This window comes from Acinonyx jubatus, chromosome D1 (assembly GCF_027475565.1).
Source record: "Acinonyx jubatus isolate Ajub_Pintada_27869175 chromosome D1, VMU_Ajub_asm_v1.0, whole genome shotgun sequence".
Lineage (NCBI taxonomy): Eukaryota > Metazoa > Chordata > Mammalia > Carnivora > Felidae > Acinonyx > Acinonyx jubatus.
In genome coordinates, this window is record NC_069390.1 from 107,030,779 (window position 1) to 107,050,901 (window position 20,123).

At 41.5% G+C, this 20,123-nt stretch overlaps 1 protein-coding gene across 16 annotated transcripts in view; it reads left to right on the forward strand.

Moving 5' to 3' along the window:
• The first annotated feature begins 533 nt into the window (after positions 1–533).
• ALKBH8 (alkB homolog 8, tRNA methyltransferase) overlaps positions 534–20,123 on the forward strand; it is a 60,440-nt gene continuing 40,850 nt past the window's right edge. The window contains exons 1-8 of one of the 16 annotated variants that reach the window (XM_027036412.2): positions 534–591; positions 4,979–5,151; positions 6,954–7,089; positions 9,650–9,887; positions 12,700–12,831; positions 13,490–13,585; positions 14,907–15,011; positions 16,107–16,177. In XM_027036412.2, the coding sequence (XP_026892213.1) occupies positions 6,961–7,089; positions 9,650–9,887; positions 12,700–12,831; positions 13,490–13,585; positions 14,907–15,011; positions 16,107–16,177 (771 nt within the window). In that variant the 5' untranslated portion in view covers positions 534–591; positions 4,979–5,151; positions 6,954–6,960. Of the gene's footprint in view, positions 701–4,754; positions 5,152–6,953; positions 7,090–9,649; positions 9,888–12,699; positions 12,832–13,489; positions 13,586–14,906; positions 15,012–16,106; positions 16,178–20,123 lie in introns of those variants that run through there. The other 15 variants (XM_027036409.2, XM_027036410.2, XM_053204165.1 and 12 more) reach the window with 15 other exon arrangements.

The window sequence follows — 20,123 nt, forward strand, 5'->3', positions numbered from 1 at the left end:
AGTCTTTAGTTCCTCGTCCCGCCTCCCAGCGGAAGCTCTGGTCCCAGACCCGCAGGACAGGATGGTTTCTGTGATCACAGAGCGTCTTCCCTGACTCGGGGCGGCCCCTCTTCCCTGCCCTGCACCCGCCTCGGCGTTCTTCCACACGTCTTCCTGTCGCTGTGTGGTACTCACCATCCCCGGGCACGTTCGTGCATATTCCCTGTCCCCTATGTGGCCCACGCGATGTCACCTTCCAGACCCCAGGGTCCTCGCCCGTCCCTCTTAGAAGATTCGGGAGGAAAGGTGCTCAAGGCCCAAGGAGTAGGGGGGAAAGGGGGAGCATCATTGAGGGACCGAGGGACACAACCGGCTTGGCAGTGCCCACCTGGGGAGCTATGCAAAGTAAGGAGCACTCCCAACCCTCACTATTCCCGAGAATAAGATAACCACACCTTGATGGTACCACACAGCCATTTACGGGCGGCGGACCTAGGCCGGGGGAGTGGCCGAGGCCCTCGGGGCGGCGAAGGGGATTGTGGGAGCGCTCCTCGCCGCCCCGCAGACTCACGGGAAATGTAGTGCAGTTTCCTCCAACATGGCTGCGCCCAGGTGAGGGGATGCGCCTGTAGCCGCCGCCGCTTTCGGGGACAAACCGGTGAGGCTGGCGAAGGAGAGGGCGCCGGCGCGGTGAGAGCCCAACCTGGGCCGTGGCGGAGATGTGAGGCACTTGTCAGAGGCGGGAGGGGTGGCTGCAACGCTGCGTTGTCCTGTCGGCCTTTTCCGGTCTCCTCTGACCGCCTCACCCCGTGGGCCTCGGCACGCAGGGAGGGGAGGGGTGGCCGGAGCGGGCCCCTGGGACGGTCCGTGGGCTGCGGGGTGTCTGTGCGTCGTCTGGTCGTGTCGCTGTGTGAGGTGCACGTGTGTGTGTGCGCGGTGCGGATGCTCACGTGACTTCGGTGTCGCTCTTGGGTTTGCTGTGGGGTTGGGGACTGGCGGTCGCGGCCTGGGGAGTGTTCGTCTGGCGCGATTAGGGCTTGTCCGACCTGTGCATTGAAAGAAGGGCGTTGCTCGTGGGGTTGGGCGGCTCACACAGCTCGCTCTTCCTGTGCTCCAGTTTGAGCAATCCCGGAGGCCTTTTGGCCGTTGGTGGTGCCAGGCTCTGGTTTTAGTTGATTTCGTTTTACGGGCGTTTACCGATTCCCGCTGTCTGCCGGGCACTTTCTCTGTGACCTCAAGTAGACAGCATTTTTCTGGGCGAACCCATCACGCAGACGGGTAGTTGTGATACAATCTGAAAACTGCACAGATAGAGATACACTACGCATTAGTGAAACATTGAAGAGGGCCGCCAGACTCAGAATTCTGAGTGGCTTGGGAGGGTAGAAGGCAAGGTTAGGTAAATTTAGTGAGTATAGGCCTACTCAGTAAACGTTTATTGGGTGGTTACTTGTTGCCAGATCCTGTTTTTTGTTGTTGTTGTTTTCCTTACTTTTTTTTTTTCTTAAAGTTTATTTTGAGACACAGAGAGAGGGACGAGTGGAGGAGGGACAGAGAGAGAGAGAGAGAGAGAGAGAGAGGGAGGGAGAGAAAGAATCCCAAGCAGGTTCCTCGCTGTCAGCACAGAGCGCCATGTGGGGCCGGGTCTCATGAACAGCGAGATCATGACCTGAGCCAAAATCAAGAATGGGACGCTGAACTGACTGAGCCAGCCAGGTGTCCCTAGATCCTAGGGACGAAATACAGACAAAATACAGACTTTTCTTGTTTTATTTATTTTATTTTCTGTTAAGTTAGAGGAAGAAGAGAGGAAAATAATGAGTAGTTGTTCTTCAAAGTAAGAAAATACAGAGTAGGTGTTCTTCAAAGAATTAAAACAGTGAAATGACAAGTGACAAGTGAAATGACAACCATTTACAATTTCAGGGGCACCTGGGTGGCTCAGTCATTTAAGCATCTGACTCTTGGTTTCGTCTCAGGTCATGATCTTGTGAGTTGGAGCCCATTATCAGGCTGGCTGCTTGAGATCTCTGTCTCTCTCTGCCCCTCCACCACTCAGTTTCTCTCTCAAAAATAAACATTACAAAAATTTAATTTTCAGGGCACCTGGGTGGCTCAGTGAAGCCTCCTACTCTTGATTTTGGCTCAGGTTAGGATCTCACAGTGGTGAGACTGAGCCCTGAGTTGGACTCGGTGCTGGGCATGCAACGTACTTAAGGTTCTCTTTTTTTTCCCTCTATTCCTCCTGTCTCCCCTCACCCTTACCCATTCACTCTTTCAAAAAAAGGTTTTTAATTTTCTTTTTTATTAAAAAAAATTTTTTTTAATGTTTATTTATTTTTGAGAGAGAGACAGAGTGCAAGCAGGGGAGGGGCAGAGAGAGAGGGAAACGCAGAGCCTGAAGCAGGCTCCAGGCTCTGAGCTGTCAGCTCAGACACAGGGCTTGAAATGACAAATTGTGAGATCATGACCTGAGCCACAGTCCCACACTTAACCGACTGAGCCACCTGGGTGTCCCTTTAATTTTCTTTTTTAGTAGGAATGCAATTTGAATAGCTGCTAAATTCAAAAGTTATGAAAGAAGAAAGCCCCCTCTCATTCCTGTACCCATCTACCCATTTCCCCTTCCTGGAGGCAACCCTTACCACTAATCTTGTATGTTCTGGAGATTTGTGTGTGCAGCCTATATACCTGTGAGGTAGTTTATAAACAGGGCTCATTTGATAGGAATTTGCCTACAAGCACAGGAGCATTTTTCTTTCCTTCTTTCTCCCTCCCTGTCTCTCTCTCTTTCTTTCTTTCTTTCTTTCTTTCTTTCTTTCTTTCTTTCTTTCTTTCTCTCTCTTTCCTTCCTTCCTTCCTTCCTTCCTTCCTTCCTTCCTTCCTTCCTTCCTTCTTTCTTTCTCTCTCTCTCTCTCCCTCCCCCTTCCTTCCTTCCTTCCTTCCTTCCTTCCTTCCTTCCTTCCTTCCTTCCTTTCTTTCTTTCGTTTTTATTTTTGAAAGAGAGCCAGAGCACGAGCCAGAGATGGACAGAGAGAGAGACACACACAGACACAGAATCTGAAGCAGGCTCCAGGCTCTGAACTGTAAGCACAGAGCCCGACATAGGGCTTGAACTCACAAAGCATGAGATCATGACCTGATTCAAAGTCCGATGCTTGACTGACTGAGCCACCCACATGCCACCAGGAACATTTTTCTATACTTCTTTGGTTAATTATAGGCACCCCGTTGTTCAAGGAGGATGACACATACTGCTGTTACCACTTAGGGGGATATCCAATAGGATATGTCGGGGTTCAGCTTACTAGCAGAGTCTGTGTGATCTCCAAACTCTTGTGTCCTACAGAGAATGTGCTTTAGACTTTGATTAGACTGGACTCACCATGGCTAGTAGGCTGTCTGGTAAATCGCGATCTCACTCCCGTCACACTCCCACAACATGGCAAGCAGCATCCAAACCTTTGTGCAGTGGTAGAAATTTCTTGGTGAGGGAAGTGGGTTTTTTAGAAAGAGGGCACCTCCAGACCTCAGCAGCTGCTAGCAGCCTGCTCCTGGTTGAGGTGACTCAGACCTGCTGGGCCAGCGCATTGCCACGTCACTGTAACGGGAAGAAACGAGGCCTCCGTGGCTACCTGGATTTGTCTTTCTTCAAGTGTAATAATGTTGTTTGAGGGAGGAAGGGAAAGAGGATGACAGAGTGTGGTCATGAGGCTCCATCTGCTGGCACTGGGCTCTCAGTGTCATACTTTTACGAACATGTATCCAGCATCTTTTCTTTCTCATTTCTTCCACTTTGCAGTCTTTGCTCATGTGGCATGTAAAGAAAAAAAAAAAATCTTAATGCGTTCATCCCTTGTTTTCCATTTCACACTGCAAAAATGCCGTTCCAAAGATCATGATCTTGGGATAGAATGGCAATGAGATAGTTCTTTGAGGGCCCTCAGCTTTCCTTTGTCTTCCTAAACCATTCTGATCTGGCTCTTCTGGAAGTCACCAAATAATTATTAATAGGCGTATTTAATCCTTTTAAGAAATTTGTGACATAGTGTCAGAGATTAACACAGCCAGACACTAAAGTGGTGAAAACAGGTTTTAATTAGTAACTACTGACAGTAGGAGAAAGAGCTCAGCTCCGTTCCAGTTTGTGAGAAATGATTCGGATGTTTTAAAGGGAGACTAGGAAGGGAGAGCAGAGCAGGGACTCCGTAGGGCCAGAGAAGAATTACAAAGGATTGGTCCGTGCAAATGCAATACCAGCCAGCCGTGTTTGCTGCTAGCAGTTATCAAAGTTAGGATTCTGTCCTACCATGGAGACTGGGACAGAGGCTCCATCCTTCCCGATGACTACATTCCAAAGGAATGGCTCTTAGGTCCTTGAGAGCAACACTTCTGAGCAGAGAGCAACACTTCTGAGCAGCAAGAGATACATATTCCAACTGTAGTTCCCTTTCAATAAATACTTTAAGAAGGGGAGGTAGGGGTCTGTTGACAGGTGTTGCTGGAACAAATGGCATACTTTCCTGGCAGCATTTTTAGTTTTCTCAGGCAGGCTTTTAATGGGGGTGCTGGAGACATCCTGGCTTTATGCTGCTGGAAGCCACAGAAGAGTTTGGTCAGATTTTTTAGTGCAGGGTTTAGGTGGAGTTACGTGCCGGGAACAGGCACTGTTATCCCCATTTTACAGGTGGGGAGCCTAAGCACAGAAATGAATAACTCACCCAGGATCATACTGCTAATAAGTGGTAGAGCGGAGATTTGAGTGGACAACTGGGACCCCTGAACACTGTGTTACACTGTCCCTTAGCAGTGACAGAGGCTCCGGGGAGGCCATGTAATCCTGGTCCTCAGAGAGCGTGTAGTCCAGTGGAAGGGACCAGATGCTGGAAACAGATCATTGTAATTCGTGCAGTTTTAAAAATACCCATTCAGCTGTCCTCTGCCTGTCTGTTGAGGACACCGAAAGCTTCCTCTCTCACCTGGTTCCTTCTCCTTTTAGCCACTTCACACCGTCGCCCGCCAGCCAGGCACCGCAACTCCGTACCTCGCCACGACCTCACACACGTTCTGTCCTAAATCCTACCCACTACCGTCTCGTCCTGACCTTCTTCTGATGTCTGGAGTCAGCCCGGTGTCCGAGTGCCATCACTAGCCTGAGACTCTGCCGTGTTAGTGAGTGGCCTGTTTCCTCTTTCCCTCACGTCTGGGGAGTCACCAGGCCCTCCTGATCGTACTAGAACTTTCCCCGTGTCCTCCCCTGTCCCTGTTTCCTTTCTTCTTTCTTCCCTCCTTTCCTTTCTTCTTCTTCTTTCCTTTCTTCTTCCTCCACCCCGATCTTCCTGTCGGTTTCCACCTGGTGGGCTGGATTATCGAAGGTCCTCTTGCCTCCCCCTCCCCTGTTGCGCTGTGCAGCCCGCCTGTTGTCGCGGCCTTCCCTCTCTCACGCGCACTCCGTGTGCCAGGTAAGCTCCTTCCTGGCTGTTGTTTCAGCTGACTCAGCATTTTCTCTCTAGACGTGAAGATGGCTAATTAGAGTTTGGGCTGTTTATGAGCTGTTTTGGAGTATGATTTTATTTAACTTCCTACATTTATGTTGTTTGCTAACTTTGGAGGCTTTCAAGTGGGTGACGAGTGGGATCAGCAGATCAGCCAGCATTCCCTGCTCTAAAATTTTGCCTACCTCTCCCTGCCTTTGCCAGACGCATCCAATTCTGTGTTGAGCTTCTGTTGTCTCGCTCGATACCCTCCTTCCAAATGGCTCTGTGTTCCTCCTGTCCTTCAGTGCTCAGCTCAAGTCGGCTTCTGATTTGAAGTTCCCCCAGATATTTCCAGTTAACATCAATCTTATTTTTCTTCTAATTCACGGCACATCTGAAGACTGTACAGCTAACAATTGTAGAAAGATGTGTCATTCTTTCATTGCTTAGCGTCTGTGTGTTTTCCTGAGCTACGTGTAAGCTGCCTGTTATAGTTGTGGGCTGCACGCGCTGAGACCGTCCGTAGGCACGTGTGTATTTGCCCATCATCATCCGTTTATCCCTTCCACACATTTTCCTTGAGCACCTGCTGTCTTGGGGTTTACCTCCTGAGGGGGCAATTAAGCCAACAAAGGAATCATCACAACTTATGTTAAATTCTGTGACTGAAATAAGTAGGCTACTGTAATAAAGCATGACGTAGGGTCCTGATTTGGGTCGTGTGAAGGCCTTTTTGGGAAAGTGCTCGGTAACGACTTGCTGACTGGCATATTTTAGTAGAAGGCAAACACAGTTCTAGGGGTTCTTATGTCTGTATTTAAAAACTATAGAATTGTATAACATGTACTGCTTAAAAATAAAATATACCTGAACCTCCATGTAACCTAAGAAAGACCTTGATGCTTTGTATGTGCCTTTTATATCACCTTCCTCTCCTCCCCTGCAGGAATAACTTTTCTCCTGCATTTTCTGTTTATTATTTCTTTGCTTTTCCTTGCATTTTGCTCTGTATGTATTTCTAAACAATATATGGCTTATTTTGGGTTTTGAAGGTATGTCACTAGAATCGTACTATATATTCTGTGAATTTTTTTGTTTCGTTTGTTTCTTTTTTTTTTTTTCTTCTCTCCTAACATTATGTTTGTGAAATTTGTCTGTGGCACATTTTACCTAGGCCGTCATAAGTAAGGGGATATATACCTGTGGGTGATAGAGTGCATTTAATAGAGCTAAAGCATTGGAAAGTTTTGTAGAACCTCCAGAGATACTCTTAGATATCCTTGCTTCTTTGTTACCTTCTTAAATATGTCTTTGTTGTCCAGGCATCTGTTTGTTTTCACTTCTCTTGGTTGGTGAAAAGTAAAGTAAACATTTTAAAAAATTGTCACATAGAAGTATCTATAAACTATAGAATATATGCATAGCATCATTAGAATTCCCTTTGGGATTCTTAAGGTTGACATTTTGTATCTTTTTTTTTTTTTTTTTTTTTTTTAGTACTGCCATGGACAGCAACCATCAAAGTAATTACAAACTGAATAAAACTGAGAAGAAGTTCTTAAGGAAACAGATTAAAGCCAGGCATACTTTGCTGAGACATGAAGGCATTGAGACAGTATTGTATGCCACCCAGGTGACCTAAAACTATTATTTGAATGTAAACGTATTGCCATGTTATTGTTACAGTAATATTCATTAGTAATTGCTCAGAGAAGGTGGCTATGATTGTTCAGTCATGTGATACATCTCTACCAAATGTGCATACGGTAGTACCTGCTAACCTTGGATTTGGGGACATACTTTGAATTTCCATTGATTGTGTTGGTTGAATTATGGGTGCATATTAATGATACACTGTATATATACACTGTATAACTGTTTATGGTTTACAGAGTGTCATTACATTCATTATTATATTTAATTCCTTAAGAATTCTTACATGATAGTTGAGAAAACTAAGGTTCTGAGAGGTTGTGATGCATCCTTTGATACAGTGTGGCTGAACAGGAGACTAGAGTTAGGTCTTTTGTAACCTAATTCAGTCTTCTCCCCTCTATGCCTGACTTCAGTTTTGTTATAAAGTATTTTGATCATATGCTATAAAACATTTTTAACTTATTAGACCTTATTTACAAAGCCTTTTCATTTTCCGATGATCGTAATTCAATCATATCCATATCCATGTATATATGGGACTATGAGACGTCTTGGACTGTGGGTTAAGAAGAACTTACTTTACCTCTTAGCTTCTCCTCTTACTTGGACACGGGCAGTGCCTCTGATCTCAGCTCTCTTCATTTGTAAAGACCTGTTCCTGCATCCTTTTTATTCTGTTGGATTGTTAGATGCTAAAGGGAACATGTATGTGATGGTACTTACTAGGCATTAAAATGCCATGTGAATATCAAATATCTTTTCTGGTTGTAAAGAGTAGGAAGGAAGCTCATCCATCATGTAACTGAAAGCAGGAGAGAGACATGTCTTTGAGAAGATGAAGCTGGGATTAAAACTTGGGTTTCTTGACTCTCGGACCAGTTCTCCTCCCTTACGTCATGATCACGCTGTCTCCTGTGACGAGTTAAGGTTGACAAATGAGTGCTCTGTTGAGGGGGATTTAAATGAGCGAGGAAAAGGCCCATACTTAGATTTCATTAAGCACCATATCAATGACTTCAGAGAATTAAACTAAAATCCTGTAAAGAGGATAAAATACATAACATTACAAGTGGTTTGCCTGCACACACTTTACTGTTTGTGCCAAGAGCCACCGAGGCTGTGGGACGCTCAGAAGATGAAGCTGGCTTGCTCTCTTCTCATCGTCTCCCAAGTGCAACTTGCTTTCTTTTCCTTCCGGGGTCGTGAAGAGAAGTGGTAAGGAAAGAAATGGGTTAAGTTTCTTTCCTGCCTTAGAGGCTTGTTTCTAGTAGATCTGTTTTCTTAGGATTTCTAGAAGCTTTAATCCCACATTTATGGCTTCCAAAATGTGTTCTTATTTGGGCTTGCTTATTTTTTCTCCACAGTATTTTTTATTTTTATTTTTTAAATATTTATTTATTTTTGGGAGACAGACAGAGTGCAAGCAGGGGAGGGGCAGAGAGAGAGGGAGACACAGAATCTGAAGCAGGCTCCAGGCTCCGAGCTGTCAGCACATGGCCCAATGCAGGGCTCGAACTCACGGACTGCGAGATCATGACCTGAGCCAAAGTTGGTTGCTTAACCGACTGAGCCACCCAGGCGCCCCAGCAGAATGTTTTTTAAGGGGTGCTGTGATTATAAGAGGTGCTGGGCCATAAGCATCAGAATAAAAACAGGAAGCCTCTCCCCTCCCTCCCACTCCCACCCCTCAAACAAATCTCTGAAATAAAGTTTAACGCAGGACTGCAAATAACAGGCAGGAATCAGGAAGCTTACTAAGGAAAAAGTTTTAATTGTAAAATGGCTGAATTACTCAGACACAGAGGAAAATTTTCCTGTTTATGTTCAGCAGAAGCTGTGGTTGATTTTTCCTTGAGTCAGTACCTTTACTTCAGTTTTTAGTAGACATTGTAGCATGGTTATGTCAAAAGTGTGGATTCTGGAAAATGACAGAAGTATAGGTTGGAAACACAACTCCCCCTAATCACTATCTTAACCTACTTTTCATCTCTTCAATTTCTTCCTTTGTGAAGCGGCGTTAACATTAACCACCTTGTAGGCTTGTTGTGAAGCTTATGTTAACGAGGATTAAGTGGGTAAAAGCATCCATGGTGTAAGGTCTGGCAAAAAGTATTATGTAACTTCTTATTCCTTCTCTACCTCCTTTCTCTTTCATTGTGTTAAACTTATAAACAGTAATAAATGTTATTTTAATTTGTGTGGCCATTAAAAAAGGAATATTTTGCTGAAAGGGCTATTTAAGAATCATCTATTATTTACACATAGGTGTACTTTTTAATCCTCAGTGTTTAATAAATTGTTTTACATACTGTGTATGAAATTAGAAAACCAAATAACCGCCATAAGGAGACCTTTTTTTCCATCTTAATTACACCTTTGTAAAAATCTAATTTAAAAATAGCCTTATTTTTATTTGAAAATAAAATTTCAAATCTTATTTGAAAATAAATGGGTTGATACTAATTGCTCCTGTTTTTTGTTTGTGTGTGTGTGTGTGTGTGTGTGTGTGTGTGTGTGTGTGTGTGTGTCTTTCAAAGAGCCTGGTTGTGGCCAATGGTGGATTGGGTAATGGTGTGAGTAGGAACCAGCTGCTCCCAGTGTTAGAGACGTGTGGACCAGTAGATGCTCTCTTAATGCCTCCTAACAAGCCCTACTCATTTGTGAGCTACAAAACTGCAGAAGAATCCAAGAAAGCCTATGTCACCCTCAACGGAAAAGAAATAGTGGATGATTTAGGACAAAAGATCATTCTGTACTTCAATTTTGTGGAAAAAGGTATTAGCATATGGGCATCTTTTAAAACATAGTTGTTGCTTTTGGGTGAGTTTTCTCTTCATACCTAAGTGAGGAGGTGTGGTTTTTGTGAAACCAAACAGGACATCAGTTAAGTGCCCCCTCTTTCTTTTCAAACCCTCTTTACGCACCTAGTTTGTTCCAGGCATGGGGTAAGTAGCTGAAGGGACGTGAATTAGACATAGCCTCCCTTTAAGGAGCTGGGCCTACCAGCCCAACAGTGTGTGAATTATGTATGTCAGGTAGTTTGGAATCCTGCTGTGTTTTTCAAAATTTAATGGTGAGGATTCAGATGACCAGTTTTGCAATCTACCCAGAAGCTTTCAGTGTAGCACTTTAGAATTAATTGTGATCCAGATGACTGTGTGCCACACTTCCATTTACGGAGGCTACCCGTTAGCCGCCAGACCCCTAAAGCTTTATAGTGGCAGCGTCCAGTAGAACTCGCTGTGATGATGCAGATGTTCACACGTTCATAGTGGCACTGTCCAACATGATTGTGGGATTGAGGAAATGATTTTTTAATTTAATTTTATTTAAGGTAACTAATTTAAATAAAAGCTTTATAGGCTGATTTACAAAGCTGCTAGGGAGATTATTATGTCTCTTCACCCTTGTCCCATGGAAATGAGATGAACTTTGACTTAGACATCTGATCTCCTATTAAATTCACTTGCCACCTCTTTTTTTTTTTTTTTTTAAGTTTATTTATTTATTTTGAGAGAGGGAGAGAGTACAAGCAGGGGAGGGGCAGAGAGAGACGGAGAGAGAGAGAATCCCAAGCAGGCTTCACACTGCAGCGAGGAGCCCGACATGGGGCTCAATCTCACGAACCATGAGATCATGACCTGAGCTGAAACCAAGAATTGGACACTTACGTTATTGAGCCATCCACGTGCCCCTAACTTGTCACCTCTTCAGACAATGTCATGTTTTGTTCAGGTATCCTGGGGACTGGTAGGTGAGCATAATCTGACCAAATTTATGTGTTGGTAAAGTAAGACTCAAAGGAAACTTTTTAAAACTTTTTAAAGATCTATTTTAGGTGTTATAATTTTCAGTATCTGTATGTGTTTAGTTTAAAATCTGGCTTAAGCTTTGCAGATTGAAAAAAAACATATCTAGTATGTGTTTATGATTGGCTTTTGAAAACTGAATGGTTTGGGCGTAAGTTTTAATTAGAAAATACTGTCTTTGGGTTTTCTCCTAGTCAGTATGTTGAACACCCTGTAAGAAATTGCCCAAAGTGAGTTCTAGAGTGTTCTTTATTTGAAATCCCGTGTTAGATACAGATGTACTTTCAAGACTGTTGTTATCATGTTTATAACCTTGGAAAAAATACTTTTTAAAACATTTTTTTTTAAGTTTATTTATTTTGAGAGAGAGTATGAGCAGGAGAGGGGCAAAGGGGGACAGGAGAGAGAGAATGCCAAGCAGGCTACATGCTGTCAGCGGAGAGCCTGATGTGGGGCTTGAACTCGGGAACTGTGAGATCATGACCTGAACCCAAATGAAGAGTTGGGCACTTAACCAAATGAGCCACCCAGGTGCCCCCACCTTGGAGATAATTCTTGGTAGAAATGAATAGACAATAGAGGTGTGTCACAGATGTTCTGATAATCACCACCAGAGAGCCATGGAGTAACAAATACAAGGGGTATTTTTAATCTTTTTTTAAATGTATTTTTAGAAAACTAAGTATGAATTTCTTATACTATAAATTGCCTATCTTTAAGGAATTTTCCCCAAGTGTTTCGTACATAATTTAAACAAATAATATAATGCCTGACACACAGTAAACACTTTGGTAAATATTTATCAGGTTATTCACTATTTGTATTTCTGAAATAGTAATAAAATCTAGTAGACATTTATATTATTATTGTAGTGAATTTTTATATTACATGATTCAAAGATGAAAACTCTTCAGCAGAAAAGCTTTAGAAATCACGTCTAACATGAACAGTGAGATTCCCTAATGATAAATGTGAATTGCACTGTTCCCTTTAATCATAAATTCTATCTTTTTTTTCTTTCACGGTTGCATCTATCTTAAACTTTAAGGACACAAGGACTTAAATTATTTTAATGTATACCAAATAATTCCTTAATGCATCAATTCTACAATGATATTTTTATTTCTTTAGAATAAGTTTTTTGTTGTTTTACCTTTTTCTGTTACTTGACCATAGTTAGTATCAAGAACCTAAGGGCCAAAATGAGCATTTAAATTTGTGTTTTCAATATTTACAGACAATCTAGCTTTTAAATAGAGGAGCATATTGTAGATATTATGAAAAACCTTGTTTCCTAGTGAGATTTAAAAAGCTCAGTCGTGGGGTGCCTGGGTGGCTCAGTTGGTTAAGCATCTGACTTCGCTCATGAATTTGCGGTTTGTGAGTTAGAGCTCCGCATGGGGCTCTGTGCTGACAGCTCAGAGCCTGGAACCTGCTTCGGTGACTGTGTCTCCCTCTCTCTGTCCCTCCCCTGCTCATACTCTGTCTCTCAAAAATAAATAAATGTTAAAAAAAATTAAAAAAAACCTCAATTGTGTTCAAATAATATTGAAGTAAATATTGTTTTATTTGCTGTTGGTAACTGTAGTGGATAAAATGTACCATGATTTTTATCTTGGTCTTTATTTTTATATTTTCCTATGTCATGTGCCTCTAGTGTTCTTATTTATGAATATGAGGATTGGGAATTTTAGGATCTCATAAATGGCTATGGACAGAATTATTTGTATTTAGAAACTGTAAGTTTTGTATGTGACTTTTAATTTGGCTTCCCACAGCACAATGGAAAGAGTTGGGGCTTCAGGCCTTACCTCCAGGCCTCATGGTAGTAGAAGAAATTATTTCTTCTGAGGATGAGAAAATGCTTTTGGAAAGTATTAACTGGACAGAAGATACAGGCAATCAAAATGGTAAGTAAAACTTTTAAAATGTGTTATTTAAGTGTCTCTGCAAAATACCACGTTACTGCTCCTTCTTTCCTCCTCCTCCTTTGCTTTATTAAAACTTCTAATATTTTCTCAAAATTATTGGAAGTAGCCTAGATCTAATATTAGGCAAGTCATACCAATAATTCTTAGGAGCATTAATCATAAATGACATTTATATAACTATCAATTTTAAGCTCCAAACTAATTAATATTTATTAGCTAACTTTTGTAGAGCTAACACAGATAAGCCCTTTCACATGTATTATCTTAGTTGATCCTCTCCCCTCTAAGGCACATTTCCTGTGAGGAATCACCAGTTCACAATGCAGTAAGAGCCTCCTGGAGAGTCTTGCAAATTAGTTACCCTGACTCTTTCCGGATCTTTAATTGTCTTGTGATTGGCAGTGTTTGTGTTTAACTCTTTAAAGTTGACTGGAGTGAAAAAAGGGATTGTCACAATTTTAGACTGAAAATGTAGCAGAGATGAGGTAGAGTGGTTAATTTTATTAACGACAATAATTTAGCAGTTAGCAAAAATTACTATTACTAAGGGAATCTTCACTCACAATTTTGACTTCGAATATACAAAGAAATGCAATTCTTTTTCTCTCAAGTAGTTTATTTTCTTCTCTTCGTATAGTTCAAAAATCTTTAAAGCACAGAAGAGTAAAGCACTTTGGTTATGAATTCCACTATGAAAACAACAATGTGGATAGAGGCAAGCCATTACCTGGGGGTAAGTAATTGTGAATCGGTGACAAATGCTGAGTCAGAAAAGAAAGACTTAATCTATTGGAAGGATGTCATAGTATGTTTCATTTGTCATTTCTAGGTAAACTGGTGAGATAACTGGTTAAATTTAAAACATTTAAATTACATACGTAGTGCAGTTTTGTTATCAAAACTGGATACATATAGCCAAGGCTGAAGTCCCTCTTGAACACCATCCTTAGTCTCATACTTCTCAGAAGTAGTACTGTTAACCGGCTAGTACATTTTATTCCAGTCCTGTAACAAATGAGTTTACATCCCACCAGGGACACCTGTAAAGGTAGATAGTTGTTAGTATGTCATACTCACTATGTTGTGATTATATGTGGTATGTTCACATATTACGTGTATCCTTCTGCTTGTTCTTTTCCCTTCGTTAAATGTCTGGGAGATCTAATACAGCTTTATAATTTTATTTAGTGTTTAGCGGTAGCTTATTCAGTTAGTTCCCTGTTGGTAGACATTTAGGTTGTTTCTAGTTGTTAGCTGTTATAAATAGTGCTGCTGTGAGTGTCTTTGTGCCCGCCTGTCATGCAGTAAGTCAGGAGAAGTAGAATAGTTAGATCAAGGTTGTGTTCATTTAAAAATGTTAGTAGACACTGAAAAATTGCCCCCTAAAGCAGCTGTGTCGACATATTCTTACCAAGCGTGTACCTCCTCTCCCACCCGCCACGCCAACATTTGATGCTGTAAAACTTTTAACTTTCTGTTATTTTTGACTCCAGTGAAAGTAAGTTGGTTCTACTTTGAAAGCTGTGTTTTGTTTTTGTTTTTTAAATATTTTATTTTTTAAAGTAATCTCTGTACCTAACATGGGGCTTGAACTCACAACCCAGAGATCAAGAGTCTCATGATCTTATCAGCTGAGCCAGCCAGGTGCCCTGAAAACTGTGTTTTTCTAAAGGGAAATGACTTGGAATAACTAAGTTAAATTTAAATTTAATTTAAAATAATTAAAATAATTTAAAAAGAGCGGTCAGGCTAATTTCTAGTATATAACAGTAACTTTTATAATCTTATTGCTGTTTTACAAAATACCAAAATTGTCAGCACAAGTGTTCTTTTGGATACTTTATTGATTAAAATCAATAAAATAACTTCAGAAGCTTCTCAAGAAGGTTTTGTTTTTATTTTTATTTTGTTTTGCGTTATGGGTCTATTGCTGCATTTGGATCTGACTGCGAAATTAAAAGCTGCGTGATTTTTTTCACAGTGACTTTATTCTTGAATGAAACATGCAAAGTAAATATTTTAATATGTTTCACCTTTATGATTACCGACATCAGGTCTTCCTGACATTTGTGATGGCATTTTGGAGAAATGGTTGAAAGAAGGTTACATTAAACACAAACCCGATCAGTTGACTGTAAACCAGTATGAACCTGGACATGGTGAGTGCTTCTTATTTTAATACTCCAACCACATATTTCATAACGAAGTAGAGTATGCAACTCCCTAAAATCAAAGATATTATTTTTTATCTTGAACTATCTCTTCACAGTAATTTGCTTGTGTTTGTTACATGTAAGGCAAACTTTAATCCCTTGAGGAACTTGCTTCTCAAAGTGTAGGTAAGCAGGCTGACATAGTTGCTGTGTGATTTTTTTTTTTTTTTTTGTGATTTCTTTTTTTGTTCACTTCTCTACGTTTCATTTAGAGAGAGGGGAGATTGTTTTAAGGACATAGGAGACAAGTGTGATAGAGGTTCCAGATAATTTACAGATACCTGGTCTCTCTCTTCTTTCCCCTCAGAAGGTGAAGACAATTCTAGGATGGTACGTCAGTGAAAAAATCTTTAGGGTCCTGATTTTTTTGCATTTATTAGCATCTTCATTTGATGTTTGTAGTAACGAAATGGTCTTAAGGATCTGACTAATGTCAGACATTGTGGGGTTTTGTTTTTTTTCCCTGCTTTTATCACAATGTATTATAATTGCCTGTTTACCTATCAGTGTTCTTGGTCTCTATGTTCCTTGAGGACAGGGGTACATCTTACTTGTTTTATGTACTCATACCATGTGGCAAAGTTCCTTTTTCTAGGAAATACTCAATTAACATAGATGAGAAATGGGTAGTGGAAGCATTATTGATAGGCTTGGTCCTCACACCTGGCTGTCGCTTTTGCCCTGCGTGTACTTGGGGATCCAGTGTTCAAGGAGAACATGACTTTGGTATTTATCTTTCACACCTTTCTCTCGGGCTGGGACCGGGTCATTGTCCTAGGTCAGCAGTGATTCTCACGTTTTGGTTTCAAAATTGAGTGCCAGTGGCACTTCATCATGAAGTTAAGATATTTTTAGTTGAGATTTAGTTTGATTTTGTTTAGTCACGTTCACCCTAAATGTTTCCTTTTAACTAAAATTATCCTCCACTCCCGATTATCACACAGTGTTCTCAACCATAGTAATGAGAGGCTGTATTTAGAGTCATCTTAAACCTGCTAAAAGGAAAAATGAAGTGACATGTTATTTTATTTTCTGTCCCAGGAATTCCTGCTCATATTGACACACATTCTGCTTTTGAGGATGAGATTATTTCTCTCAGTCTGGGGTCAGAGGTAAACGTTCACACATTTTTATTAGCTATCTACAACTCTATTACCTTATCGGATGCCAGGAAAACCCCTGTAATTTGATTTTTCACACATTTCACCTGAAGCCCTTGACTACAATCCAGACTGGCCTTACCCATGCAGCACTGCCATCTAGTGGCGGAAGGCGGTAGCTGCCGGCCACGCAGAAAGGAAACAAAACAGAAATGTGCGTGTCCAGAATTTTGATGCTTTTTCACCTATATTAAGTGATTTGGTCTCTTCACGACACCTGAGCAGTACACGGTAATATCCTCATTTTTACAGATAAAGAATAAGTGGCTCATGTGTATTCATTGACTTGTTCGTATCGCTGCACTTTACTTGAACTGCTAAAGAAGATGTGAAAAGTGTGATTTCCAGTGATGGTTGCAAACTGCAGATAGAGTTTTAGTTAAAAATCAGAACTTTAAGTCCAGAAGAACCCTTAACATGTGAGGTCATCTGATCTAACTAGAGGTTGCCTCAAAATCTAATCTTGTTGCTGAGGGCTGATACTATTGACTAGGGGTTGGTTTGTTTATTTGTTTTTTTAAAGGATATTTATTTTGAGAGAGAGAGAGAGAGTGAGCGAGAATCCCAAGCAGGCTCCAGGCTGTCAGCACAGAGGCTGATGCGGGGCTGGAACTCATGAACTGTGAGATCATGACCTGGGCCAAAACCAAGAGTCAGACACTTAACTGACTGAGCCACCCAGGTGCCCCAAGTGCTTTGGCTTGTTAACCCATGCTGAGCTCGTGTGATCATGTTGATTCTGGGACAAGCAAGCTGGTGTCATTTGATGAGACGGAACCATTGTATCAGCTACATGTGTGGATTTTTTGTTAAATGCTTTAAAAAGTAATGAGGATGGGTAGGAAAAAGAAAAAGGTCTTTGTCTAGCTTATTTTTATCTTCTTAATACTGGCTTATGGCTCTAGGGGATCAGTAAAGAACATCTTTGTCCTTTCCTCTCAACTGTGTACTGAACTGAGAAAGGAGACATAACTGGAGATCAGACTGCCCTAGATCTGTAGCCGTGTTCGTGTTAATACTTCCCCTTTGAGTTAAGAGACACGTCGTCCTTGTCCCTGGCACAGCCAGATGGCTGGACACCGTCCTCATAGAGGCAGAGACTTCCCCTAAAACAGGACTTGAAGGAGCATATATTAGGTTCTGCAAGCCAGCTAGATCTGAAAGAGAGAGGAAAGAGCTCAGCCAGATGCATGGCCCCAGGCAAGCCACTCAGTGGAAGCCAGGCCTTCTCTCCTGGGAAGTTAGGGGTGGGAGTGGGGTGGGGAGGAAAGCCTGGTATGTTCTATACTTTCACTCCAGGGGACATTCCCTCCCCTCTTGGGGAAATAGGAGGACTGGGAACTAAGTGTCCCCCCACAGCCGAAAGTTGTAGAGAAGGGACAACGTGCCCCTTACCTGCACCGATAATCTGCTGTATTTGTTGTCTCCACTTGGTGTCTCTGAAGGCACATAACTGTTAGCTGCCAGTTTGCATGGTGGGGATCTTGGTTACAGCTGGCCTGGTAAGAGCAGGAAAGCATCCATGTTATACATTATGACAAGAACAGCAGATTTTCTTGTAAATGAGTTTTTGAGGGGTAGAGAATCTTTCTAACTTGGGGAAGAATATTCACTCGACAGGTAAGTTTGTCATGCTATTTAAAAAGTTGACTGTATTTGGAGCCCTTTGTCTCATATGAAAAATGGCATTAACATCAGCTCTTGCCTGGCTGAAGGATTGGGGGCTAGCGTATGCGGACTGTGTTCTAACTCTGAGCACTGGGTACATGTAGAGACATCTTACTAAGGGGGAGCTACTTCTGGGGCTCCTTCCGGGAAGGTGTATCAAAAGGAAGGTTACATTCCCATGGCCTCAAAATAAGATTTCCAGTGGTCACCAGAAAAGTGACCTCAGCTTTTCCTCTTGAATTTACCCAGTGTCACACCTGGGCCGTGTGCTGTTTGCTTTTTCCTACTGTGCAATTGCTGGTTCTTTACCCCCGACCTGGAACTGGCTCCCAGACTTATGTCCTTTTTTTCTCTATGTTCTCAGCCTTGACATCCTTAATTGTTGTAAGAAATGTATTACAGTGTCTATCCCAGTAATAATTTGTCAGCATAACCTTTTTTTTTTAGTGTTTGTTTTGTTTCTCCTTGCCCAAAATCTTTGAGATTATATTTAGCTCTTGACTTGCTTGCTTTTCCTAGAAAATTTCTGAGAACTCCTAATTTTTTTGAGTATAATTGACTTACAATATTATATTGAGTTCAGGTGTGATGTAATGATTTGATATTTACATATATTACAAACTGATCAGCCATAGCAAGTCTGGTTACCTTCTGTCACCCTGCAAAGTCCATATGTATCACATCAAGATTCATGGAAAGACTGTCCAGACGGTTACCACAGTGGGCACAGATCACTGCTGGCATTAAACACAGAGATATTTAGAGAAGTACTAATTTTATAAGAAGTTGGTTTATCCGTAAATATTTTTCATATTGGTTTCTTTTTTTCTTTTAAGATTTTTATCTTATTTTTAAAAATTTTAACATTTTTTTCAAAGTTTATTTTGAGAGAGGGGGAGAGAGAGGGAGAGAGAGCACATGTGAGCAGAGGAGGGGCAGAGAGAGAGACGGAGAGAGACAGAATCTAAAGCAGGCTCCAGGCTCTGAGCTGTCAGCACAGCCCGATGAAGGGCTCAAACCCACGGACTGTGAGAGCATGACCTGAGCCAAAGTCGGACGCGCAACTGACTGAGCCACCCAGGCGCCCTGGACAGTTATTTTCGTTATAGTACAGTCAGCATGGCATTGGGCCACATCTTCATTTTTCTTTTTATCCAGTGTGTCCCTAACATTCAGAACTTCTGTGGATGAGTAGGTCTGCTGGTTTGTGGGCCAGAAATAAATGCTTTCCCTTACTTGGTCATGTTCATTTTTATAATCAAATTCTGTTTTCACTTAAGTATTTTCTCAAACTTGTGTTCGGAAGATTCCTATATTTGTGTAATTTTCTCATCTTACAAGGTCTCTTGGGAGCCAAAATTCCCTTTTGTGTCAGTTGGGCAAATGAGGGTCTGCTGACAGTTTTTAAAGTGTACTCTTTATCTCCTTTATATGCAGTAATATTCATGCCCTTACAGTAAGGATAATGGCAAAGAGATATGTCTATTTTGGCCAGTAATCTGCTAACAGAGTCTGTTTCGTGGTGCGACATCATAAAATAGAACATTTTGTTGTATTCGAGGTCTTCTAAGTACCAATTCTTGGATCTTTTCAGGTAGAATTCGTACATTTGCTTCGTAGCAAGATAGCAGCATTATTGTCACTCCAGGTATGTAGAACTAGAATAAAATTTATCAGTTGAGTGCAGAAAACTACAATAGAGTCAATTTTAGGAGATGTAGTTGGATCCACTGGTTGGCTGCTTATTGAGAAGTCACTGATTTGGGGATAATATTAGTAAAGATACATGTGTATTGTAAACATTTTGTTTTACCTCACATATAAATTTACTCACCAGTATTTTGATGTAGGTCCTTTCTGTGAGAGTCCACGGTCTGCCTTGTCTTTACAGTTTTCATTCCTTTAAAGTGAAGCAAAAGCTTAAAGACATCTATGGAACCTTCCACAGGTTTAAGGTTTTTTAAGGTTTTAGGTTTTGATGTTTTTATTTCTAAGGTTTTATTATTGAGCTGTCACATCTGTTACAATGTTTATTATTTTGCCCACTTCTACTGAGTCTTTCAACAGCATTCAACCTCATTTATAGAGAAAAAAACCTATCTTCTCTTAAGTCCGTTTCATCGGTTTGCATAACAGATGATTAAATCGAGTAACCGCAGAACATTTGTGGATAGCACAGAGTGCTTCACTTGCTCAGGTACAGCCCAGCCGGTGAGAGTAGAGGTCCGAG